Source organism: Neoarius graeffei, chromosome 5 (genome assembly GCF_027579695.1).
Source record: "Neoarius graeffei isolate fNeoGra1 chromosome 5, fNeoGra1.pri, whole genome shotgun sequence".
NCBI lineage: Eukaryota > Metazoa > Chordata > Actinopteri > Siluriformes > Ariidae > Neoarius > Neoarius graeffei.
Window position 1 is genome coordinate 25,110,091 of NC_083573.1, and position 21,239 is coordinate 25,131,329.

A 21,239-nucleotide genomic window follows, 5' to 3' on the forward strand; every position below is an offset into this window, starting at 1 on the left:
TTCAGCTCGCTTCTGCTCACTTCAGCCCGACACGGCTCGCGTTTCGACTGCCTCAGAACAGCACGACTCAGCTCGCTTCAGCCCTGCTCAGCACCCAAAACTCACACGGTTTTGGAGTGGGGCTGAAGCGAGCCAAACCGAGCCGAGTGGGGCTAGGGGCGTGAGGAGACACTCCCCTGTGCACTGATTGGTGAGGAGTGTCCTCACATGCCCACACACGCCCCGCGAGCACGCTGGGATCTGTAAACACCGTAAACCCGGAAGAAGAATTACAAATTACGAGAATTTCTGAAGCCTTATGCGCCTCACCTCATCTATACGCTCTTGCCAGTATCTGTTGGCGTTGTCAGTGACAACAAGCCACAGCACCAAGACCAGCAACACTAACGACTCCATGTCCTCCATGTTTATTGTTTACTATCCGGGTCGTGAGACTACCGCTTAAAAGGTCACTGATGTCACTGTTTGCGCCGCCTAACGACATCACGTGACGTCCACCCACTTTCGCTAACTCCACCCAATGTGTCCACCCACTTCCAGCCAGCACGGTTCAGCGCGGTTGTAGTCGAAATGCAACTCCAACAGCCCCACTCAGCCCAACTCAGCACAGCACGGCTCAGCCCAACTCAGCCGCGTTGGTAGTGGAAAAGCGGCATAAATTGACTGTAGGTGTGAATGGTTGTCTGTGTCTGTGTGTCAGCCCTGTGATGACCTGGCGACTTGTCCAGGGTGTACCCTGCCTTTCGCCCGTAGTCAGTTGGGATAGGCTCCAGCTTGCCTGCGACCCTGTAGAACAGGATAAAGTGGCTAGAGATAATGAGAATGAAATTGGAAATGTTTGGCTCTTTTTTTGGCAACAGTTAAACATAGTTAAATTTTTATAGTTTGATTTTTGGATTGTAAATAAATAATCTGAAAACTCAAAATTAGAGCAAGTTACCTTAGTTTTTACGTTGGTGAGTTACACGAATATCACAGTACTCAAGCTTATGTTTTTCCCTTGTCTTCAAATTCTCCTGTAATCCTTTTAATGTAAATTTTAGTTTACAAGCTACATTTTGCTTTTTGGTTACAAGTATGATTCCATAGTCACAACTTGCTGGAAATATCTTGTTTCCATTTGTTTTCTAAGATTAGGGTTGATTCCTTGACACTGTCTGGCACATGCAATTTTTTTTTAAAATTAAAAATGTTTTATTATAGTATGTACAAAACATCCTATAATGACAAAAAACCCCACAATATTTTATTCAGCATTCCGTAACTTGCTAAAACATGAATTATGAAAAAATTAAGAAATCATGTACATAATGTGCTTGAATGACCAAGTTCCTCCCCCAACAGCCATCTTATTTGATGACTGAAATATCAAACATTTGTGAAGACTGAAAAATTTAAGTTGTTAGAAATGGACTAATTCAGCTTACCTAATCAAGTGATACAAAACTACTTCTGCTCCTGGGCTGTTGCTGGTTCTTATGTGATGTTTAAGATACATTACATAGAGCTGACCATAACTATAAAAGAAAAAGACGGGGGAATAAAAAGCCAATGAGGAGTATATAATTTTTATTGCTATAACAGACTATGGTCTCCCTCAGCTAAATTAAATAACTGACAGGGAGAAGATCAAAACAAAACCACATAAAATTCAACATGCAGTCAACAAGCATAATGCGATCATACTCACATGGTAGCAACTGCAATGTCTCTTTCTGAAAGGATAATTTTGGCTGGTTTGGGAATCACTGGCAACTCAATCTCAAACTTTGGCATTTTTGACATGGTCCCATTCTAAAGAAAAATGTATTTAAAAAAAAAAAAAAAAGACAAAATTTTGACCGCCAATGTATCACAGACAGAATAACCCGTTAAACATTTGGAATAAATTTTTGTGCAATGGCCTTTCACTTGAATCTTCTGGCATGCGCTTAGAAGAAAGAAAATAAACAGCGTCACCAGAGGGACTGAAGATCACAGGCATTCAAATGTTGGTTTTCAACCTTGTCCCTTGCATACAGGGATTTCTCCAGAGTCTAAATCTTTTATTAATATTATGCACTGTAGCTGACGTGATCCCCAAATTTGTTGCAATTTTACACTGAGGAATGTTATTCTTAAATTGTTGCACTATTTGCAAGAGTGGTGAATCCCTTCCCATATTTACTTCTGAGAGACTCTGCCTCTGAGATGTTCTTTTTGTACCCAACCATGTTACTGACCTGTTGTCAGTTAACCTGATTAGCTGCCCCCCCCAGCATTAAACAACTTTTCCAGTCTTTTGGTGCCCCATCCCTTTTTTAAAAAAAAAAAAAAAAAAAAAAAAAAAAACATATTGCTGGCACCAAATTCAAAATTAGGTGTTTTTTTTTTTTTAACAATAAGATCTCTCAGTTTCAACATACACTGTCTTTGCTTGACAACCTTACAATGACTGACTATATTCTATACATTTTGCTTGACTCGGTATTATTTTTGTTTTGCTTGGTTCTCCTTGTTTAACATAGATAGCATAGTGCTGGCAAGGGACGTGTGCGCACGTGTGTAGTATGATTGTATGTGATTTGCATTATGGGCTCTGTTTGCTTGTCTAGTTTGCTTAATGTTGTGTAGAATATTTTAACTGTGTGACCTTAGGCTAACTCTGGTACAATACATTAAATGCCAACATTTATGTTTAATATTGTACATGGTTCCTTACAAATAAAATATCAATTAAATAATTAAGCAAGTAATAATAATTTTGCTCAACATTTTATAAATATTGGTTAAATTATGTACAGAATTTATGTACTATCTGTCTATAATGACATTATTTAACAAGACTCTTACTGACGTACTGTAACTAAAAAAGAAATACAACATATACATAAATTTCAAGGGACTCTTCCATCACAAATAAAGTACACATTACTCACTTTGAAAGCAAAGGGTTGTAGCACATTGCCTTGTACAGTGGTGGACAGCACAAGGACTGCAGTCTCTGGGCAGTATATATACCAGTTCACATTAATGCTCTGGCTCTTCAATATCTTCAGTGTTCGCTTTTCAGGAAGCACCTTTTAAGGCAAAATGAATAAAAATACTTTTCTTATCAAAATAAATGCAGCATGCAAAAGAATAAATTAGGATCCGTAAAATGAGAGAAATTAGATAAAGACAGTTTTGACATATTGGTTGCTCCAACTCTGTATGCAAATGAAAATCTAACTAATGCAACTGTACCTGGTAAAATTCTATTCCCTGGTCAGTGATGAAAACAATTTCATTCCAACTGGTCCAACAGAAGCCTAGAACACTAGAATTCTTCATCTATTGGTGTAAACAATACATTAATAAACAATCTGTTGCCACAACACTCAACCTGCTATAACACTACTGCCTCTGAACATCACCTACCTTGCATTCATGAGAGAATTCCAAATGAGGAAAATCAGGAATGAAGTTAATGAAATCCTGAAAAACAAAAGCAGTGTCACTAGATGGGGGGGGGGGGGGGGGGGGGAGATTTCTTCAATATTGACAGCAGGTCATTTCTGTTGCAGTATCTCAGCTTGAATTAAGAATAGAAAATTTAAAGTAAAATACATGCATGGGTTGGTAGCTTATAATATTGAGAGCCTGTAAGAAAAGTTTCAGGCATGTTTGACCATTTATAAGAAAGTTGTGAGTGTTTTTGTATTGGGTGCAAGGCTGAGTGTATACTTCAGTACTGAAGGGGCAAAGCAAAAGGTCTACTAGATTTAGATTAGATTAAACTTTACTGATCCCTTTGGGAGGGTTCCCTCAGGGAAATTAAGATTTCAGCATCATCATTACAGATAAACAGAGAAAAACTTCTAGATAAATTAAAATAAATTAAGTATTTACATATAATATAAAAAGGTGACAATACTAAGGTGACCATGTTGATTTCTTCACTATTAAATGAGCTGCAACCCTGACTTATGGACAAACCTGAACTCTTAACCTGTAAAACAAGACTGAAACTATGCATTATACTACTCGTTGTTAGCATGCTCTCGACTCATTCATGAAAAACTTCAAGATGTTACCAGGCTAGCCCACCGTAATTACCGTAGTAGGCAGTCCAACCCCTGCAGCAATGCAGAAAGAGTAAACAAAACACTGCTTTACTATACAGGATTCATGTGAGCATTACAGCAGGATGCACTTGTACAGACAAAGGCGGAAATATTGCCAGAAACACCCAAGCTGCTGGTATGATATGGATTTATTTGGTAAAATTCATACATGTAAAAAGATACAGTATAAATAGCACCGAGGACAACACAAAGTATAAAATACACATTTCCAATGTGGTCCTCTTGATGACAGCAGGAAACAATAAAATATAAGAAACAATAATAAATTGACAATTGTATAAAAACAATGAGAGAGTCATAAACAAAAAAAAAAAAACTGTAATTATCAGAGTACAACTAGATTACAGAAATGGCCCCAAAATGATTAAATATTAGTTATATATACACAGTGGTGCTTGAAAGTTTGTGAACCCTTTAGAATTTTCTATATTTCTGCATAAATATGACCTAAAACATAAGATTTTCACAAAAGTCCTAAAAGTAGATAAAGAGAACCCAGTTAAACAAATGAGACAAAAATATTATACTCGGTCATTTATTTATTGAGGAAAATGATCCAGTATTACATATCTGTGAGTGGCAAAAGTATGTGAACCGCTAGGATTAGCAGTTAATTTGAAGGTGAAATTAGAGTCAGGTGTTTTCAATCAATAGGATGACAATCAGGTGCAAGTGGGCACCCTGTTTTATTTAAAGAACAGGGATCTAGCAAAGTCTGATCTTCACAACACATGTTTGTGGAAGTGTATCATGGCACGAACAAAGGAGATTTCTGAGGACCTCAGAAAAAGCGTTGTTGATGCTCATCAGGCTGGAAAAGGTTACAAAACCATCTCTAAAGAGTTTGGACTCCACCAATCCACAGTCAGACAGATGGAGGAAATGCAAGACCATCGTTACCCTCCCCAGGAGTGGTCCACCAACAAAGATCACTCCAAGAGCAAGGCATGTAATAGTTGGCAAGGTCACAAAGGACCCCAGGGTAACTTCTAAGTGACTGAAGGCCTCTCTCACATTGGCTAATGTTCATGAGTCCACCATCAGGAGAACACTGAACAACAATGGTGTGCATGGCAGGGTTGCAAGGAGAAAGCCACTGCTCTCCAAAAAGAACATTGCTGCTCATCTGCAGCTTGCTAAAGATCACGTGGACAAGCCAGAAGGCTATTGGAAAAATGTTTTATGGATGGATGAGACCCAAAATCGAACTTTTTGATTTAAATGAGAAGTGTTATGTTTGGAGAAAGGAAAACACTGCATTTCAGCATAAGAACCTTATCCCATCTGTGAAACATGGTGGTGGTAGTCTCATGGTTTGGGCCTGTTTTGCTGCATCTGGGTCAGGACGGCTTGCCATCATTGATGGAACAATGAATTCTGAATTATACCAGCGAATTCTAAAGGAAAATGTCAGGACATCTGTCCATGAGCTGAATCTCAAGAGAAGGTGGATCATGCAGCAAGACAATGACCCTAAGCACACAAGTCATTCTACCAAAGAATGGTTAAAGAAGAATAAAGTTAATGTTTTGGAATGGCCAAGTCAAAGTCCTGACCTTAATCCAATTGAAATGTTGTGGAAGGACCTGAAGCCAGCAGTTCATGTGAGGAAACCCACCAACATCCCAGAGTTGAAGTTGTTCTGTATGGAGGAATGGGCTAAAATTCCTCCAAGCCGGTGTGCAGGACTGATCAACAGTTATGATGTTGTTTTAGGTCATATTTATGCAGAAATATAGAAAATTCTAAAGGGTTCACAAACTTTCAAGCACCACTGTACAGTGGTGCTTGAAAGTTTTGAACCCTTTAGAATTTTCTATATTTCTGCATAAATATGACCTAAAACATCAGATTTTCACAAAAGTCCTAAAAGCAGATAAAGAGAATGCAGTTAAAATAATGAGACAAAAAAATTATACTTGGTCATTTATTTATTGAGGAAAATTATCTATTACATATCTGTGAGTGGCAAAAGTATGTGAACCTCTAGGATTAGCAGTTAATTTGAAGGTGAAATTAGAGTCAGGTGTTTTCAATCAATGGGATGACAATCAGGTGTGAGTGGGCACCCTGTTTTATTTAAAGGAACAGTCCACTGTACTTCCATAATGAAATATGCTCTTATCTGAATTGAGACGAGCTGCTCCGTACCTGTCTGAGCTTTGCGCGACCTCCCAGTCAGTCAGATGCAGTCAGACGCGCTGTCACTCCTGTTAGCAATGTAGCTAGGCTCAGTATGGCCAATGGTATTTTTTGGGGCTGTAGTTAGATGCGACCAAACTCTTCCGCGTTTTTCCTGTTTACATAGGTTTATATGACCAGTGATATGAAACAAGTTCAGTTACACAAATTGAAACGTAGCGGTTTTCTATGCTATGGAAAGTCCGCACTATAATGACAGGCGTACTAACACCTTCTGCACGCTTCGGCAGCGCATTGATATCTGAGCTCCGTATCAATGCGCTGCCGAAGCGCGCAGAAGGTGTTAGTACGCCTGTCATTATAGTGCGGACTTTCCATAGCATAGAAAACCGCTACGTTTCAATTTGTGTAACTGAACTTGTTTCATATCACTGGTCATATAAACCTATGTAAACAGGAAAAACGCGGAAGAGTTTGGTCGCATCTAACTACAGCCCCAAAAAATACCATTGGCCATACTGAGCCATACATTGGCGATAATGTAGCAATAACTACATTGCTAACAGGAATGACAGAGCGTCTGACTGACTGGGAGGTCGCGCAAAGCTCGGACAGGTACGGAGCAGCTCGTCTCAATTCAGATAAGAGCACATTTCATTATGGAAGTACGGTGGACTGTTCCTTTAAAGAACAGGGATCTATCAAAGTCTGATCTTCACAACGTGTTTGTGGAAGTGTATCATGGCACGAACAAAGGAGATTTCTGAGGACCTCAGCTAAAGTGTTGTTGATGCTCATCAGGCTGGAAAAGGTTACAAAACCATCTATATAGTTTGGACTCCACCAATCCAAAGTCAGTCAGACAGATTGTGTACAAACGGAGGAAATTCAAGACCATTGTTACCTTCCCCAGGAGTGGTCGACCAAAGATCACTCCAAGAGCAAGGCGTGTAATAGTCGGCGAGGTCACAAAGGACCCCAGGGTAACTTCTAAGCAACTGAAGGCCTCTCACACTGACTAATGTTAATGTTCATGATTCCACCATCAGGAGAACACTGAACAACAATGATGTGCATAGCAGGGTTGCAAGGAGAAAGCCACTGCTCTCCAAAAAGAACATTGCTGCTCATATGCAGTTTGCTAAAGATCACATGGACAAGCCAGTAGGCTATTGGAAAAATGTTTTGTGGGTGGATGAGACCAAAATAGAACTTTTTGGTTTAAATGAGAAGTGTTATGTTTGGAGAAAGGAAAAATACTGCATTCCAGCATAAGAACCTTATCCCATCTGTGAAATATGGTGGTGGTGGTAGTATCATCATGGTTTGGGCCCGTTTTGCTGCTTCTGGGTCAGGACGGCTTGCCATCATTGATGGAACAATGAATTCTGAATTATACCAGGGAATTCTAAAGGAAAATGTCAGGACATCTGTCCATGAACTGAATCTCAAGAGAAGGTGGGTCATGCAGCAAAACAACGAGCCTAAGCACACAAATCGTTCTACCAAAGAATTGTTAAAAGAAGAATAAAAGTTAATGTTTTGGAATGGCTAAGTCAAAATCCTGACCTTAATCCAATCGAAATGTTGTGGAAGGACCTGAAGCGAGCAGTTCATGTGAGGAAACCCACCAACATCCCAGAGTTGAAGCTGTTCTGTATGGAGGAATGGGTTAAAATTCCTCCAAGCTGGAATCAACAGTTACCGGAAATGTTTAGTTGCAGTTATTGCTGCACGAGGGGGTCACACCAGATACTGAAAGCAAAGGTTCACATACTTTTGCCACTCACAGATATGCAATATTGGCTCATTTTCCTCAATAAATAAATGCCCGAGTCTCATATTTTTGTCTCATTTGTTTAACTGGGTTCTCTTTATCTACTTTTAGGACTTGTGTGAAAATCTGATGTTGTTTTAGGTCATATTTATGCAGAAATATAGAAAATTCTAAAGGGTTCACAAACTTTCAAGCACCACTGTACATCATAAAACTGGGTTTGGAATTTACTCCATAAAAATTGTTTCACCTGTTTCTTAAAATTATCATGTGTTTGACTAGGTTGCAGTGATCGAGGTAGGATATTCCACAAACAAATTCCTGTATACCTAAAAGAACTCCGAATGGTTTCCTTAAAGTGTGACATCACTTACAATACATGGCCATATTCAACAAAATGGACCATAGTGCCAGTGACATTTCTTCACTGATTTCCTCGAGTATTTCGACAATTACATGAATAGCAATGATGATAAACATTACCATATCAATTGGTTACACACAAGTGAACAATATTTATAGAGTTGTTTTAGTCAATCATTACCGAGGCTTTTTTGACAACACTAAATCCAAGCAAGACACCCAACAAACATCAAGCCACTTAGCTGCATCAGCAATTATAACATTTATGCCCAAAGGAACTCAAAATAACATAACATATGCTTAATAAAAACTTAGGGAAGCCATAAAAGAGTGTTTTCTTACCCTTTAAACTTCTCTTTTGCAGACTACTGACCATGTGGTCTCGTTTGTCTTGTCCGCTTTTTGGCCAAAGATTGTGGGAACTGCATCTGGATTCAGCACTGGCTTGTACGGTATTCCTAATGCCTGGTGCATCAGAGTTGTTTGAGTGAAACAATTTTCTTCAAAATGTTCTGAGCACACGAGCTGCGTAAAGCAGTTTTTGTTTACCCTCTTTCTGCATTGCCATAGTGCTGTCTACTATGATAATTATGGTAGGCTAGCCTGGTGACATCTTGAAGTTTTTCATGAATGAGTCGAGAGCATGCCAAGCGTGCTAACAAGTGCTTATGCTGCCAGGAATGTGTAAAAACTCACACACATGCCTCTTCAACAGATTTAGGCAAGTCAGATTGTATGCAGACCTGTTTGTAGGTAGTCTAGCAAGGTTACAGTCCGCAGAATGAGGCTGTCATGGCAGCACTAGAGGGGTAAAGATAATACTGATACCAGGGATATAAATATGAAAAGTTAACTCCCCCATTCAGTCACATAGGAGTAGATCAGCTGTTCACTATTCCCTCGCTGTTTATCAGCAACATCAGTATCATCTTTACCCCTCTACTTTTTTGTTAGAGAAATGGAATATAATTTTTTTCATATAAACTTTTAATGAAATAATCTCCAGCCAGGGGTAGCTTCAAGTCTTACTCGCTATGTGGAGCTTCCGTGTCTTGCGCCCAAATGACGTCAGAGCATTGCTGGAAACGATCAGGGGGATTTTTCTGATTGGTTAAAATATATTTTCAATGGCGGCCTCCATGAAATCATCCATTCTTTATAGAAACTGACTTTCGGAGATGGATATATTAGTTGTGCGAGCTCCTTATTTTCAATTATTCACATGAATCGTTAGATTATGACAAACTTTCTTTTCTTTTAATACTTACCACTGTTTTTGGTGATCGCTGAACAGCCAAGATTTTGTTCCCCAGTGAAAACTTTATACACTTTACCTCACCTTTGTCATCCATTCTGTATAGGAAATGGAAATATATAAAACTTTAGTTCAAGAAATGCTGGCTTCAATACAATGTTAAATGACTAATATTTGTATCTCTCAAACATTTGAATGTGGATTTACTGAATAAATATTTTGAAAATAGTATTGGAAGAGTAATGTGTTTGGCATTCCTTTACAGATAAACAATGAAACACTAGTATTCCCCCCCCCCCCCCCCCCCCCAAAGTTTAAACAACCCCAATTCAGAAAAGTTCTGTTGGAATGGAAAACACAAATAAAAAAATAAAATAAAGCAGTAATTTCTAAATTTTTTTTACTTGTATTTCATTGCAGACAGTATAAACCCAAGATATTTCATGTTTTATCTGATGAACTTCATTTCATTTGTTAATATACATCCATTCCTGTGTTTCAAACCTGCAACACATTCCAAAAAAATGCGATGTGGACAATTTAGGGCTAGTAATGAGGTAAAACAATTAAATAATGTGATTTGAAACAGGTGATCTCAACAGGTAATTGTCATGATTCGCTCCAAAATCACTATGCAGGAAAGGCCTAGTCTTTGAGAAGCAAAGATGGGCCGAGATCAACAATTTTGTCAACAAATGCATGAGAAAATTATTGTAATGTTTAAAAACAATGTTCCTCAAAGAACAATAGGAAGGGATTCGGATATTTCACCCTCTATGGTACACAAATTATTCAAGGAATCTGGAAGAATTTTGGTGCATAAAGGGCAAGGGCACAAGCCTAAACTGGATCTCTAATCCCTCAGATGGCACTGCATCAAGACCAGTCATTCATCTTTAGCTAATATAACCACATGGGCTCGGGATTACTTTGGAAAACCTTTGTCCAGCACTACAATACAGAGGTGCATCAACAAATGCCAGTTAAAAATTTACTGTACAAAAAGGAAGCCTTTTATTAACTGTGTCCAGAAGCACTGTTGATTTCTCTTGGCTCAGAGGCATCTGGGATGGACCATCACACAGTGGAAATGTGTATTGTGGTCAGATGAGAAAAAGTGTTCCAGATCTTTTTTTGGAAGAAATAGATGCTGTGTGCTCCAGACCAAACACAAAAAGGACCATACAGTCTGTTACCATAAACAAGTCCAAAAATCAGGGTCTGTCATGGTACGGGGTTGTGTCAGTGCCCTTAGCAAAAGTAACTTGCACTTCTGTGATGGCAGCATTAATGCAGAAAAGTACATAGAGATTTTGAAGCAACATATGCTGCCTTCAAAACTAAATATTTTCCTGGGACACCCATGCATATTTCAACAAGACAATGCAAAACCATATTTTGCACACATTACAAAGGAATGGCTGTGGAAGAAGAGGGTGCCTGTCTCCTCTGTTCCCAATAGAGAACGTGTGGTGAATTTTGAAAAGAAAAATATGACCATGATAACCAGTTTTGTTGCACACCTTAAGACCTGTTTGCAGGAAGAATTGGATAAAACAACACCTGACATGCTTAATCACTTGGTGTCTTCAGTCCCTAAACATCCTTTAAGTGTTGTGAGAAAGAATGGCAACATTATGAAGTGGTAAATGTGTCCCAACTTTTTTTTGGAATGTGCTGCAAGAATCAAAATGTGTTTATTTTATAAACACCAAAATGATGTGCTGTTGTATTGTTTTGAATGCAATATAGACCAAAGATTATTTACAAATAATTGTTTTCAGTTTTAAATTCAACATACTGTCCCAACTTTTTCTGATTTGCAATTGTACAATAAGCAAAAAACAGTAACTCTCAGCAATTACCTTACAGATCAGCTGTTTAGTCTAAGTGCATTAAACATAGAAAAGAAGTATTTTGTGCTCAAAGTGTATTTACTTTAATCCAACGCACACAATTCACATTGGGTTTTTTTGTTTGTTTTTTTTGTCAACTCATAACTGCATGATAACCATGAAAAACTATCAGCACAAATATTCATGGTAAGTTCAAATAACTGCAGTCAGATTATACATGAACAAGCGACGCCAAAAATCTTCCCCAGTAGATGATACTCGTATTTGTCAATAATTATTACATGCAGTTTAAAGGTAGACTGCCTTTCAGATTTTTCAAGTGTAGGTCATAAAAATAATTTTCCCTGACACCCAATTATTTTTGTTTAGTGGACAGAAAGCAACTGAATTCAAATAACAGACTTCCAATTTTATTATTTTAATTTTTTTAAAATAGAACAATTAATGAATTTAGGGCCACATGTCCCCAAATTCTCCACTATTTTTGCCTGCTTCAACATGACCCAATTCAAGATACTACGTCACGTGGTGGGCTTTCCCTGTTCATGCAAGGTATTGTGGGATACAAATTTGAAACAGGAGAGAAAAATGGAGGACGCGAATGAAACATGAAAGACTGACTATAATAATGGAAAGTGAGAAGAAAAGACTATGTTGCGAAGGAAAGGAAACGCAGGACCAAACTAATAAATATTTGTGGTCAGTGAGCACCTTGGTGTGATCAGCTGTTCATTTAAGCGACAGAATGATCTAACTGTCAGTACATGGTCAAGGTAAACCTGTAGATAGCAGTACTGCAACACTGGATGCCAGCTGCCATAAAACCCAAAAGACGACAACACAGGTAAACCTGCACATGCGTGCACCGGACTTCCTCGGTCTGCTTGACTGCGCGAAGCGAGCGATTTCATACACATTATTTGCTAGGGAATCTGCTCAAATTAAATAACTTCCCAGCCACAGAATGGCCTGGGTATTTTTTATTACAGAAATAAATATACATCACAATGACCAAATTTCAGAGAGAACTAAATTTCACTGATTTTATGAAATCAAAAGGCCATCTAGCTTTAAGTAAGGAATACCACACAACAGTTTGCTAATAATAATGCACACAATTCTTTATGCTTTAATGTATTAAATACCAATATTTTTAAAACTATTTCTTTGCAGTATTTTAATCAACAATTGGAGATGAAAGTGGAGCAAAGAAAGAAATCCTGAACTTTTGAAAGTCAAACTGGGGGGGGGGGGGGGGGGGGGGCAACGTCCCCTGAAAAAATTTTAATAACACATAAAACTCTGCTTTCTAGTGCATTTTAGTACTGATTTTCACTAAAACAAGTTATAACTTTTAAGCCTTTTTCTTTCATGTACATTAATGATTAACATGTCAAAAATATCAAATTTAATTCCCCTAGTTAATGAGTAATTTTCAGGAGTGCATTGTTCCAAATTCAGAATTCACACTGTTGGATGTCAAAACTTATATAAAGTGATGCTGTCACATCTTACGCGCAATACTGCATATAAATAATTCAACTGATATTAAAATAGTTCACACTTTCATGAAATTCAATTGATTCAATATCAAAACAGTCTTATTAAATCAGATATATATTTATTGTAACAGTAAACTCATTCAGAACAGAAAAGATAGATCAATCACATTATCTTGCAAAATTGAGCTTATTCAACACAAACTGTTATCAAAAAGAATATATGCATAATGCATATCCTGGCCTGTCCACTTTCCTCTCATAGTCTGATAAAAAGTCACTGTTTGCATCTTTCTCCTCCAGCCATGACCATTTGAACTTGTTCTTTACCTTTCCTTCTATGCTACGGATATCCGCCGACCTGTCAACTTGTTTGTACCTTATTGCTGAATTGGTAAACACATTTCAATAGAGAAGACTCAATTGTCTCGCTCAATAGAAAAGGTACACAAAAGAAAGACCGCGTTTTCTAAAGCACGATATCGCGATAAAATCTCATTCACATGACATGAGGTATGTATATAAGCATATAAGGTCTTGTACACACCAGCAAGCATTGCGAGACTACAAAAATGGCGGCACCCTGTCGCCAAACGTAAACAAGCCGCGCGATCGCAAAACCGAATTTCTATGAAACGGAACACAAAAAATCCGAAAAATAAATTTCTCCATTCAGAAAACTGGAGATTTTCAAGAGTTTTGTCAAAATATCCTGAAGAATTTCATCTATAAACAATACTACAGAACATTTTCTTAACTAGGCTTAATTAAAGAACAGTTCACTTACTATGATAAATTAGTGATATTTATGAGAATCTGTCACAGTATGAAAATATATCAAGTGCTCATGTCAACCAAATGAGACATTCAAACTAACAAGATATAATTTGAATGCATGTACATTATATACATCTTTTACTGATCACTATAACTTACCACGTTTTTTGCAACTGTGTGTCTTATCTGTATTTCAAGCCTTCATTTGTTCAAATACTGAACAGAAATTCAGAATAACAGCTAAATAAAAATCTGCTGCCTGTTTTGCTCACCGAAATTCTTTGATGCAAAATTTACTGTGTATGCACACAGGGTAAATCATTTTCAGTGTGTGGGATAGACTCAAGTTTTCAGGGTTCAATGCCCAAAACAAGCGAGTCAGCTCTTTTGAGGATCAATTCTGATGTGAACCCAAAGCAGGATGGAGACTTGCTGACTTGACACACAAGACATTAAAAAATATACAGCATATTTTTACAGTATATTATATATTCTAAGAATATACAACTAACCCTGCTGGGCAGGAAAAACACAGTTGGGTCCATAAGTATTTGGACGGTGACAATTTCCATAATTTTGCTGTTTCCTTATGTTATGGGCCTTATTCAAAACTCAAACTAGTTGGACATCTAGCTCTCCTATATTATAACTCTGTATTACATTTTGTGTGCTTATGAGCAAAAACCAATATTTCTACACTTGCTGTCTACAGAAATTAAGATGAGCATTACCAACTAGTAGACTGAGATTGAATGTTCAAAGTTTCATCAACCAAAATCCTTACCTGAAGGCAACTGAGTTCTTGTCATCTGGGCCCTTCACCACAACCCCAGTGGCACCACCAGATCGCACAGCAAAAACCTAGTACAGCAGAAATGTCACATATATTCACATGGATTAATAATGAATAGCACCAGTTATGTCATTAATAAGTGAGCAAAACTAATTTTAAATGGTCACGCTGCAAATTAAACTATTTGATTTTTTTTGTGCATCTAATTAGGTTATTCCTCCATCAGGTGTGCCTCCTCTATTACAGTTTTTAAATAAAGACTAAAAACATACTTTTACAGAATGTACACATTTGTACTCAGTCTTCTACATTTCCTGTGTTTCCATTTATTTGCTTGTCTTTGCATTTATATATTTTCTATCCCTCATCCAAAAATTCCCATGCAGGGATTGGCCATGGATGGCTAACATGACAAAATAGTTTCACCACTGATTAAGCAATGTACCTCGTGACATCAAAAATAAAAAATAAAAGGATATATGATACAAGTCAGCCATGGTATATCCTGGATATGCAATGAACTGACATCACAGGTTCAAGTTATACAGCCAACTCAAGTCACAGCTGTGGCTCCGCGAGCATTTCTGTGTGTGTAGATCTATGCAATATGATCATGCCTAGTGAGGCAGGCGATAGCGTGGTACACATGTGCAGGTCGAAGGTCGAGCCAATGTAAAACAACAAATATAGCTACCTTCAGTGAGTTTATGCTGAGATGCAAGCTTAACACTTTTCATTTGGAATTTTTTTTTTATAAGGGCTATAAAATCAAATGGATACACTGAGAGGCACCGGTTGAAATTATGGATTCTCTGAGGTGACTGGCATAGTACTATTTTCTGAAGGGCACCCTATGCCAGTCACCTCAGAGAATCCATAATTTCAACCGGTGCCTCTCAGTGCATAGTATATTTGATTACTATAAGCAAGGATGGCAGTAACAAACTACAATTACTCTTGACTGTAAAAAGTTGATTTGTGAGCTTATACTTTGAGTAGCTTTTAAAAAACTAATTTTTGCTTTCACTTAAGTATGTTTATTTTGAAATATTTTACTTCACTACAATTTAAACTGCCTACATGACAGAGTTTAAAAAAAAAAAAAAATGTAAAAAAAAAGGGCTCCATGAACTACACACCAAGAAATACAGCACCCAGAAATAACATTTGGGTGGGGTGTTTACTTCTGTGAGAGCTTGAAAAATTTTTCTAACGTTAGCAAATTTTAACACTATGTAAACTTTATTCACAGGTGTGTACATGCCATTTCAGAAATGTGGGAGGTGCACAAACATTTACATGCATTTAGCCTCCACTACAGCTCTGTTTCCATGTTGTTTAACTGTCCCAGAAATACATGAATCTAATGGCCCTTTTCCACTACCCTTTTTCAGCTCACTTCAGCTCTTCACGGCTCGCGTTTCGACTATCTCAAAACAGCACGACTCAGCTCGCTTCAGCCCTGCTTAGCACCCAAAACTCGCGCGGTTTTGGAGTGGGGCTGAAGCGAGCCAAACCGAGCTGAGTGAGGCTGGGGGCGTGAGCAGACACTCCCCTGTGCACTGATTGGTGAGGAGGCGTGTCCTCACATGCCCACACACGCCCCGCGAGCACGCTGGGATCTGTAAACACCGTAAACCCGGAAGAAGAATTACGAGAATTTCTGAAGCCTTATGCGCCTCGCCTCATCTATACGCTCTTGCCAGTATCTGTTGGCGTTGTCGGTGACAACAAGCCACAGCACCAAGACCAGCAACACTAACGACTCCATGTCCTCCATGTTTATTGTTTACTATCCGGGTCGTGAGACTACCGCTTAAAAGATCACTGATGTCACTGTTTGCGCCGCTTAACGACATCACGTGACGTCCACCCACTTTCGCTAACTCCACCCAATGTGTCCACCCACTTCCAGCCAGCACGGTTCAGCGCGGTTGTAGTCGAAATGCAACTCCAACAGCCCCGCTCAGCTCGACTCAGCACGGTACGGCTCAGCCCGACTCAGCCGCGTTTGTAGTGGAAAAGCGGCATAAGGGTCAATCCATGTGAAATCCCCAGAGGCCTCGCCACTGACCATCTTAGATTTGCTTCATACTTTCTGGAAATATTGTCAGTGTGCCCAATAGTGTACAAAATTTTAGGCTTGTACCTTCATTAGTTTCTGAGATATAGGGGCTTAAAAAAAGGGGCATGGCCCCAATTTCACTGTTAAAACACATGCTACAGAAAACGGACCTAACTTCCATAAGTCATTACTTTTAAACTATTCATGCAAGATGCATTAAATTTTCAAGGATTATTCTTCAATGCCAGACGCCTTTAAAATACTAAAATAGAAAGTTCACAGTTCAATATTTGCCAAGTTAAGGCTTGCTGAAAATCATTAAAAAAAAAAAACGTCTTCTATTGTGCTTTGGAGCAACTTTGACGCCCCCATATCTTCACAATAAAGCACACCAGATCTTTCAAATTTTCTTATTTATTACTCATGTTATGGTACTCTTTAGGCAACTAGGTATGTGTTCAAAAGAAATCAAACTTTCTGATTTATTAGGCTTTAAAAAAATAAAACATTTTGCACCTATAATTCAAATGCATATTGCAAATGTATGACAAGGTCTACCAAAAACAATTATACCACTGGAAAGAGCTTGTTCTGATTAGCAAAAGCACAAAATATGAAGTTGGTACCCTAAACCAAACTATAAATATTAAGGTATCAAGTACAGCATGTTTTACGATAGACAGAAATGCTGTTTTAAGGCACATTACAATACAGTTACAAACCTACAGTGTAGGGAAAAAAAAACCTTAAAAATATTTTATTTGAAGAGCTTAAACAGTGTATTGATTTGCTTTTCCACATCAGATGGAAGTTTATACTGCCTGCCAGTTGACGTAAGTGGGGCATCAATGATTTTCATGACATGCACCAGAGGGACCCAACGGTTATCCTCTCTCCTAGGCCAGCTGCAAGTCTGAGAGCAGAGGTGGAAAAACTGGACTGACAAAGTAAAAGTCCTGCTTAGGTTTTCCTTCTGCCTGTGCTCTCAACACAGGTGATTTCACCAATTAGCTCATCAACCTGGCTTAGGGGATGTGGTAATTAGGATCAGCTGGTTCACTGAATTGGCTGGAGCAAAAATGTGGCAGGGTTTTTACTTTCTGCACCCGGGTTTTTCCACCTCTGTCTGAGAGGGACCACGAGGATGCACAAATGTTACTTGTACATCTTGTTCCCCCTCTGATAATGCACGAAATGTTGCCTTTCCACCACTGTCTGTCATACAAACATACAACATATTTACCAGGAATTGTATCTGCCAGAGAGACTGCTGATTTAACAGGGGTTTTATGCATTACTTGTGGCCGATTCCCACTCATATCCACAATGAAGCTAGGACCACCTGACACCCTGCTGACCTGCAGCTGGTTGGACATGATTGGAACGAATGAGTGGTTGTCTCTTGTTCCAGGAATAGTAGCTGACCTTGAAAAGATTTTCAGGTCAGGTCAGGTGGTCCTAGCTTCATTGTGGATATGAGTGGATGTGGATTTTCCACTCTCCATAACTTTCCCTGTACCAACCCAGTTGAAATGGATGTTCTTAATATGTTTTTCTGCCCACAAAAACAGATCAGATGGGGTTAGTATGTGATCACTCGTGACTGCCTGTAAGCTAGCTCAAACTGCTGACCGCTTTACAGTGCCTCCAATACCATCACAGGGTGATTTACCAATGAGAAGTGGCAAAGAAATGCCATTCTACCAAAAGTCCAAAATCATATGCATGCTTTATTAGATTTGTGAAATTTTTATAGTTTTTGTATTGGGCTGCTGATCCGTCACTGAAGTAAATTACCTTTTTCAGCCGGGGATGTATCTGGCTGGCAAATGGAAGCTCATATATGTGCCTCTAAGGGACAGTGATAAAAATCCTCATGAATTTTGTAGTTTTTCAGTTTTTATGCATCTCTGGATGCATCCAAGTAGATTATATGCCTTAATACAGCATTTCCGTCTATCGTAAAACATGCCGTATTTGATACCTTAATATTTATAGCTTGGTTTAGGGTACCAACTTCATATTTTGATAATCAACATAATCTCTTTCCAGTGGTATAATTGTTTTTATGATAAACCTTGTCATACATTTGCAACATGCATTTGAATTATAGGCGCAAAATGTTTGTTTTTTAATTTTTAAAGCCCAATAAATCAGAAAGTTTGATTTATTTTGAACACATACTTAGTTGCCTAAAGGAGTACTATAACATGAGAAATAAGAAAATTTGAAAGATCTGGTGTGCTTTAATGTGGAGATATGGGGCATCAAAGTTGCTCCAAAGCACGATAGAAGACATTTATGACTTTCAGCAAGCCATAACTTGGCAAATATTGAACTGTGAACTTTCTATTTTAGTATTTAAAGGCGTCTGGCATTGAAGAACAATCCTTGAAAATTTCACGTATCTTGCATGAACAGTTTAAAAGTAATGACTTATGGAAGTTAGGTCCGTTTTCTGTAGCACGTGTTTCAACAGTGAAATTGGGGCCACGCCCCTTTTCTTAAGCCCCTATATCTCAGAAACTAATGAAGGTACAAGCCTAAAATTTTGTACACTATTTATTGGGCACACTGAAACTATTTGCAGAAAGTATGAAGCAAATCTGAGATGGTCAGTGGTGAACATTTTTCTAAATCTGGTGATTTGAGGCAGAATGAAAAACTGTACGATAGCTCAGATACTTTTCATACAAGTTATATGTGAAGCCAGTCTCAAAATAAAGACACAAAATCAGTGCTTGACAGCAGGCACCGTTTTCACAGAGTACCAGTCAAAGGTTTGTACACCCCTACTCATTCATAGGTTTTTCTGTATTTAACTATTTTCTACATTGTAGAACAAAACTGAAGATATCAAAAAGTATGAAATAACAGATGGAACATATATGGGGTCCAAAAATTGGTAAAAGTTTCATACTTGACGCTTTGCACACTATTGGCATTATCTTAACCAGCTTCATGAGGTAGGCAATTGGAATGCTTTTCAATTAACAGGTGTGCCTCATCAAAAGTTCCAACCATCCATTATCTGTAGCCACTTATCCTATTCTACAGGGTCGCAGGCAAGCTGGAGCCTATCCCAACTGACTATGGGCAAGAGGCAGGGTACACCCTGGACAAGTCACACATAGAGACAAACACATACATAGGCTGACACAGAGACAAACAACCATTCACACCTACTCTCATTCACATTCAATTTAGAGCCACCAATTATCCTAACCTGCGTATCTTTGGACTGTGGGGGAAACCGGAGCACCCGGAGGAAACCCACGCAGACACAGGGAGAACATGCACACAGAAAGGCCCTCGCCGGCTGCTGGGCTCGAACCCAAGACCTTCTTACTGTGAGGAGACAGTGCTAACCACTACACCACCGTGCCGCCCTCATCAAAAGTTAATTAGTGCAATTTCTTAACGCAAATTTCTTAATTTGCCTTCTTAAAGCATTTGAGATAAAATAATAGTAAATAATAAAAATACAGTAAATGGACCCATTTAACAACTTTAGTAATCCATATTGTGTCAAGAACCGCTCAAATAAGTAAAGAGAAACAATAGTCCATCATTACTTTACGACATGAAGTGACTTAATTAATAAAAATAAACAAAAAACAGAATTAGGCATGTCCAAACTTTTGGCTGGTACTTTAAGTAAAGGAAATGTGAATCTCAGTTTTGCAAGATGTCGCAAAGTTTTAGAGCTTCCTTTTGCTTTATTCGTACAGTTGAACTCAAAATTATTAGCCCCCCTTGTGGAATTGAACATAATTCTTGATTTCTCCATGAAAATGACCATTGACAACAAATGTTTTTATTCTTGAAATAAATGCACTATGAAGACATTGTCCAACAAGTTTCATTACGATATCTTATCACACTGAGTTTCAACCAAAAACAGCAAAAGTGAGATGTTCAAAATTATTAGCCCCCTGACCATTAGTAGTCAATTGTGTACTCTTTTTGACCCACAACTGACAACAACCTCTTTGAATAGTTTTTCACTAGGTTGGCACAGGTCTCCTGAGGAATTTTGGCCCATTCCTCCATTGCAAACTGTTCCAACTGGCCCAAATTGGATGGTTTTCGTGCATGGACGTTCTTTTTCAGCACTTGCCACAGGTTTTCTATTGGATTGAGATCTGGGCTCTGTGCAGGCCACTGTATGACGTTGGTCTTGGTATCCTTGAAGTATTGCTGGACTATTTTAGATGTATGCTTTGGGTCGTTATCTTGCTGGATGACCCAACGACGACCTAAGCGCAAAGTGAGAGCAGACTTCTGCATGTTTTCCTTCAGTATTTTTAGGTAATCTTCCTTTTTCATGGTGCCATGCACCCGAACCAGACTGCCTGTACCTGAGGCTGCAAAACAGCCCCACAGCATGATGCTGCCACCACCATGTTTAACTGTGGGAACTGTGTTCACAGGGTTGAAGGCCTCTCCCTTTCTTCGCCATACATAGGCAATGTCCATATGCCCAAACAGCTCCAATTTCGTCTCATCTGACCAAAGCACAGACTTCCAAAACTCATCTTTCTTCTTCAAGTACTCACGGGCAAACTTTAGTCGGGCTTTGATGTGACGATGTTTTAGTAAGGGG

At 38.6% G+C, this 21,239-nt stretch overlaps 1 protein-coding gene across 1 annotated transcript in view; it reads right to left on the reverse strand.

Annotated features, from left to right (window-relative positions):
- Window positions 1–21,239, reverse strand: part of rmc1 (regulator of MON1-CCZ1) — a 75,288-nt gene that overhangs the window by 47,778 nt on the left and 6,271 nt on the right. Inside the window, exons 2-8 of the mRNA XM_060921433.1 lie at window positions 14,560–14,636; window positions 9,657–9,741; window positions 3,400–3,456; window positions 3,226–3,312; window positions 2,919–3,059; window positions 1,691–1,794; window positions 1,428–1,517 (exon numbers count right to left, since the gene is read on the reverse strand). Coding sequence (XP_060777416.1) covers window positions 1,428–1,517; window positions 1,691–1,794; window positions 2,919–3,059; window positions 3,226–3,312; window positions 3,400–3,456; window positions 9,657–9,741; window positions 14,560–14,636 — 641 coding nt within the window. The remainder of the gene's footprint in view (window positions 1–1,427; window positions 1,518–1,690; window positions 1,795–2,918; window positions 3,060–3,225; window positions 3,313–3,399; window positions 3,457–9,656; window positions 9,742–14,559; window positions 14,637–21,239) is intronic.